The 6,767-nt window shown below is 36.0% G+C and overlaps 1 protein-coding gene across 1 annotated transcript in view; it reads right to left on the reverse strand.

Moving 5' to 3' along the window:
• Window positions 1–6,767, reverse strand: part of NBEA (neurobeachin) — a 371,654-nt gene that overhangs the window by 195,729 nt on the left and 169,158 nt on the right. Inside the window, exons 24-25 of the mRNA XM_072398659.1 lie at window positions 5,445–5,598; window positions 5,069–5,092 (exon numbers count right to left, since the gene is read on the reverse strand). Of these exons, the coding sequence (XP_072254760.1) occupies window positions 5,069–5,092; window positions 5,445–5,598 (178 nt within the window). The remainder of the gene's footprint in view (window positions 1–5,068; window positions 5,093–5,444; window positions 5,599–6,767) is intronic.

Here is a 6,767-nt window from a genome sequence, read left to right on the forward strand (position 1 = left end):
GGTTGGCAGTGGAAGCCTAAAAAAATTATCTCTGTGGCTTCTTTCCATTATGGTTCCAAAAGGGTTCAACTTAAAAGTCCAAAATACTTCCAGTAATAAACCCATTTAATTCACTAGAATGACGAAATAAACACAAAACACCAAATCCTCGCCAATATATACACCTATAATCTACATATCCACCAGAACAAAAAGAGCAATAGAATAAAAATGTAATTTTCCTGAAAGTTGATTAGTATGATGATCAATTCTCCTCTGCTGAAGCAAGACCATATTCACAACTTTTACAATACTTCATAAGTAGATAATAAACTTCATCAACTTCTTGGACACTTCTGGAGAACTCACCACAAAGTAAGTTTTTTTTTGTAGTGGACATCTACAGAAAGTATATTATTTTTACAATATTCTGTTACATTCATCTAGCTGCTATCTTTGAACTGCTTTGGTAAGTATAGTCATGCTTCAACCCTGGACATATCACCAAGCCTTGGATCATCTGGCTGGGAATCGTATATATTCATCATACTACTATTTTATCATTTTCAAGGCTTTACTTATAAATTTGTTAGCACCCTGATAAAAAATTTGCTATAAGAGGTACAGGGACATAAAGTTCAGAAAGTCATGGAACTTTACATAAACCAGTGAGATCTTCCAATCTGATCAACCCCAAGACCTTAGAGATAAATCCTAATTCCTAAATAAATTTTTAGATGATATCAAGAATGCTGCAGACACCTCCAATCCAGGTGTTTTTATTATGCAGATTTCAACCAACGTGTGCATGGGTTTCCTCTGGTTCACCTAATTCTGCCAGCAGCACTGATCTCATGGATGACCTCGGTGGCAAATAGGATTCAGTGTAGAAGGTGGAACAGAGAGCAATCATGCAAGCTTTTATCACAATATGTGTATTATAGTGAAGGGGACCATAGGTTAGGCTATAAAAACTACAGATGTCCAGGGATCTGAAAAGGTCTTTAAAAGACCAGGAAACAAGTAAGAAAAGGTTTTAAGACATCCTTACACATTTTTAAGAAGATCTAATTAGATTTTGTTGGTATTTCTTTGTATTTTATGTGACCTTTTTTTAATGAGGTTTATAGAAGCTGTTGTACTGATTACCACTGAATTCAGATAGACCTGTTTTTAACGAGTAATTGGTTGGTGTAATATGGCTTGAACACGCTCTTAAACACAGAAATCCAAGTGGCCTTGATACAAGATGTGAAGAGGTTCATAATATATTCTCCAAACAGTAATTTCCACATGTATGGTATACACCATATGGCTAACACCAGACAATCACATCTATATTACCATGTTAGTCATTCTATTTAAAAACATTTGGCATTAATATGTAATAGTGCCCCTATATGTATTGTATATATGAGGTCAGGTACTGATGATGAATGAGCAGACCTGGCTCACACTCAGAGATCTCAATCCAAACATGTTCAGTAGGGTTGAGAATATGGCTCTGTGCACACCATTGGAGTTCCTTCACAGCTTTTCATCAAACTATATCTTTATGGAGATGGCTTTTTTAACAATCAAGCAGGCGAAGAAAAAAGGCTATTCCTACAAGGTCTGAACAAGTCTATTGTCTGCTATGCATGCATGTTGTAGCTTTAATAGTACATGCCAATAAAAAACATTAACTCAATAATCTGAATGGGCGTCCACAAACGTTTGGCCATATGGTATAAATAACAAAAGTTACTCTCATAGCCTGTACTTGAATTTTATTATCTTCTCTGCTTATCTACTTGCTATATGTGGGATCTACATTTGTTTCAGAACACCACATTTATTTTTCCTTCACGTATATTTTCCATCTTTTTATCTGCTGTTTGGTGCCACAAAAAGGTTTGTTTGGGCCCGAGTTTTGTGAAAACAAGCCCCATCCCACAATATGCCTGTCTGCAAAATTGTTGGATTCACTAAAGGCTTTGACAAGCATTGCAATGTTTGCCAAAATCAACTTTTTCAGAAGTTTTCCTAATTATATCTTATTTAGAATCTGAAAATCTGCAGTCTAGAGCTGCCGCAGAGTAGCTAACATACACTAAGTTGAAAAGATGATGGGCTTTAGAGGACAATTCTCTATAGAGAGTGATGTTATGTTGGCTGGGGCGCCCAGCACACGCTGCTTGTGGAATTTTGTGCCTCACTAACACAGATCTCCAGTTTCTGACATGTAATTCCATCAGGGAAAACTCTGTGTAAAATATATTGTCTGTCATAGTACAGAGCTCTGTCCACCTGGTTATGAAATGATATTACAATACTCTAATGCACACTGGGTCAATGCGATAATATTTATAGACACTCATTTTTTTTTATCCTATAAGTGTTAGAGTTATCGCCTTTCATGATGAGAATGAGGAAAAGCAGGCCAATTCTCTCTATGGATCTGCTCATAGCTAGGGGCTTCTAATATGTAAGATAGAAGACAGTAAAAAACCTTCATTACAGCTTAACCCTTCAATGGGAGAAGGAATACTATGTGAATGTGTACTGGATGGATAATACCCAAGCACTTTACTTATTAAGGTGCTTCTGCACATCCAATTAGGGTCATTTGGAATATGTAAAGGTAATTCTATGTGTTATGTGCCCATATATAAAAATCTTTTATCCTAGATTGTAATTGAAAAGAGCAAGATTCTTGCCAATTTTTTTTCATTATATTTGTTTGTGTGTGTATCACATATATGTTTTATATTCATTATGTGGAACTACACAAGAACCTAAAACAAACCGTATTCATAGCACAAATATAACTTCAGCCTGTATATCACTGGGGTTTAACTCTTAAATCACCGTTTTTCAGCCTGGACAGCTTTACTTTTTTATACTACTGGATGGTTTACTATAAAATTAGTGTAATGCAACACCCAACAGTACCTGGACAATGGTTTTGTATTAACTAGGACTATGATTTTTCTTTTTGTAAAGAATTGCAAAAATCAAAGCCCTAGTGGACAATTTTTAGCACTTATTAAAAACACCAAAATGCAGAAAGATGCTGAATGCTGATCCTTAGTTACTACATGTGTGCCTAAAGCAATGAGAGGTGCTTGCTACAAGGTGATCTAAATGGGGGAAAGGAGAATTACCTACCTACTAGTGCTTTTTTTAAGGTTAACATAAGTGTAAATCCAATTACTAAGTACAGTATTTATATTCTTCAATAGGTGAAATGAAAACTAAAATACAAAAACAATTGCAGAAGAAACAGGATATGTTCCTTTTGCAATAAAACAAACTTACTTGTATGATGACAATCTGCTGCTAAATGTAAAATGCCCAATTACCTTGCACAGACTTCCATTCATGGGGTGACAACACTTCCCTTTTTCAGCATTATCACCATGTCATATGTTCTCCTAATGAAGACCGTATACATCCATATAGATGTACATCATACCTTCTGATCTGGACACAATTATAAAATCCTTGAAACTTCCTGGGCACTGTACCAATATCTCACAGCTAATGTTACCAGATTTCTACCTATCTTCTGTGAACTACAAAGTACTTTTCCCTAGAACAGGTTAAGGTGATCATGCTGCTCCCTCACAGATGCAGTTCAGTTGTTGATGGTTGCCACCCTATGAAAGTGTGTTGTTGGCAGGATCAAACAGGTGAAAATAAAGGGAGAAAACAAGTGCAGTCATCATAACTAAGGACTGCCAAGATACTTTATAGTACATTTCTTTGGATACATTCAAACCCTAACTGAAGTTTAAGTTTAAATAAGCTAAATATATTTCAGGTGTATTAAAGCAAAAGATGTGCAAACCCTTACAGTTCATTTTGCTTAGACAACAGGCACAGCCAGATGCTGCAGAGCACATTGTTCTTCATGAGAAGAGTAGTGGTCTCTATGCAGAGGTCTGACACCCCCTGCAGAATCAGAGACAGATCTCTGCAATCAGCAGCTTCCAGGGGCATAATTGTTTGCAGAAAATCTGACTCAGTAGGGTGTGTTTTGGATGCTTGTAATGAGAGAATAGCATCCCACACATTGCAACAATCCCAATCTGCAGCTGCTGGCAGAGGACAGGTTTTTCTATTTAGGCTATAACTTCTTTGGAAAGAAAATCGTTGTAAGATTGCGGACACTTTTGTTTTGATGCATCTGCAATGTATGAAACAGATTTAAAATAAAAGCTTGGTTAAGTTTTAGGAGCCTTGACATGAGACCCCACAGCAAGTGATGCCAGCGGTGCTGGTTTTACCAGTAAGATCCAACCAAGAGTTTTTTGGGAAGAGGTGGTGAGTTTACCAAGCAACGGAGATCCCATGGGTAGCTGTGCTTGCAAGCACAATAGGCAACTTGTCAGTTACGGATATTAATATTTTGCACAGGCGGCACCAACGTCAGAGGGCAATCTCAAATGTACAGCAGCAACTATAATCATCAAAACAAAGCCCAAATTTTGCTTTTTTTTTCAAGATCCATGTGCACCACTGGCAGCTCAAGTAGCTTGACATTTGCAATGTTAAAGATTTTAGACTTGGAGGATAGGGGGGGGGGGGCTCAGAATGTTTACTTAGTATAGGGTCCAGAAATTTCTGATGGTGGTCCTGACCACAGGGAAACAGCAAAAAATGCAAAGAAAAACAAGACTGAGACAAGGTGATGTCATGTTACCTAGTGCTATACCATTCCAGATTTCATAATATTCATGGTTGGACTGTTGATGACACCTTCTGAATAACCAAAGCAACACTATGGACTTGTGTATAAAAAACAGAGAAAGTGAAAGGTGCTGTGCAATAAAGGGCAACCAATCAGGTCCTTTCTTTAATTCCTTAGCCTCCAATATAACAAAATGACAGAACAATCTATTTTGGTTTGTCATAGCAAACTAAACACTTTCTCTGCTCTCTATACACAAAGTCACTAGAGCAGCTGAACTGCATGTTTTTTCTTTGTGTATACTTTGGAATAATTCCGTTTTTACGTGCATGCATCATGGTTTCAGTTGAAACACAAAGCGAGACATACAATGAGGTGTTTAGGGTATAAAAAGATAATAAAACGAAAACTTACATCAGATATACTAACCTTAGAACCCTGGACAAACAATAGACACACAGACAACAGACCACAACAGTACAAGAAAAAAAAAAGCATTAAAATCAAAAAATAAAACCAAGTTCAAAGCAGATACAATATCTAAAGCAATTGTTAAAAGTACAAAACTTAAGGATATATAAATATAATAATGTTTGGTAATATAGAAAAATAAAAGGAACAAAAGTGAATTAAGCAAAATAAATACTAACTAAAAAGTCTACCTTAAAAGAAGTTAAAGTGGATATGATTGTCTTTAGCAGTATAATTTATATTACAATGTTTCCAATAGAATTTAAAAATATAAATGGCTTTCCCACAAATTGCCACTAGATGGCACCATTGTACTTACAGTTGGGGAGGTTGCAGCAGACAACAAAGGCAATATTCCTCCGCAAGCAATGATGATGTTGTCAACCATTTGGGATATCAGGTGGATAGTGTTATGGACAAAAATGATGTTTTCATTGCTATTGACGAAGTCCATGACAGATTTTGTGGAATGGCTAAGACAAAAAAAAAAAAAAAAACTATTACTGTAGCCAAGTGAAACACAAAATAATACCTATATAAGTTTGTACGTCTGAATCTTTTTATGTGCAGCCCACTTTAAGTTATCATTGGTATCTTATTAGCAGGGGGCAACTATGTCATTAAAATCAAGTCCTATATTATTGTCCCCCTATCGACATATGTCCCATATATTGAAAATGGTGCTATATATGCTTCTGATGTCTAAAGGAAATTATCAAACTGATCATCTTCCAAATCTAAAGCCTATCCTTTTAACAGGAACTCTGACAATCCTTTAGAAATCCCTGCTTACTACCCAATTCCTAAAGAAGACCTGACAAAAAAAAGCAACTGAACAAACTGAATCCATATACATAAAAATAAACAGTCAACGAATATCCAATTCCAGTTTTATGGAAATGCCACACCGGAATGTAAGATAATGAAGCCTGAGAAAGGAAACAGGCAACCCTGGTTTGATTGCATTACCATATTTTGTTGCTAAACAATAAACCACAGGGTAGCTTCCTCTGATCTGTTTGTATCATGCATTTATCTCATACCAGGTGTTGGTATATTATGCAGCAAACCATAAGATGTCAGCTAGAAACCAAATCAGGATTGTAAATATTTAATATTGGTAACGTTTTATGATACAACCTGCCTCCCAGGTCGTCTGTTCAATAGACCACCGAGAAAGTGGTTATAAATTATTTATACATTTGGAGGTAAAATACTCTACATAAGAAGCGTATTCAGTGCTGGCAAGCTGCTTGTAGTGTTCAGGGGATTGACCATAACCTAGATGCTGTAATTAGCTTTCTTCCATGGAGCTCTGCCACAGACACAATGCATTCCACCTATGTGGTACCTTCCATAAACAGAAAGTGTGTCATCCATTTAAGATGTCTTCTGTCTATGTTACGATTGCAGGAATTCTCACGGGAGTAAGAGAGTTCAGTAACAGTTCAACTGCTGCAAAAAGAAATGAGCATTAAAGCATGCTGTGCTCAAACATCTTACAGAATCTGAGGATTAAAGACTGGCTATTTTTTAAAACGGTGTATGCACTTTTATAATGTGCATACATAAATACATATTGCATATAATGTAAAGAATATTTATATATATATATATATATATATATATATATATATATATA

The sequence above is a fragment of the Pyxicephalus adspersus genome, chromosome 1 (genome assembly GCF_032062135.1).
Source record: "Pyxicephalus adspersus chromosome 1, UCB_Pads_2.0, whole genome shotgun sequence".
Lineage (NCBI taxonomy): Eukaryota > Metazoa > Chordata > Amphibia > Anura > Pyxicephalidae > Pyxicephalus > Pyxicephalus adspersus.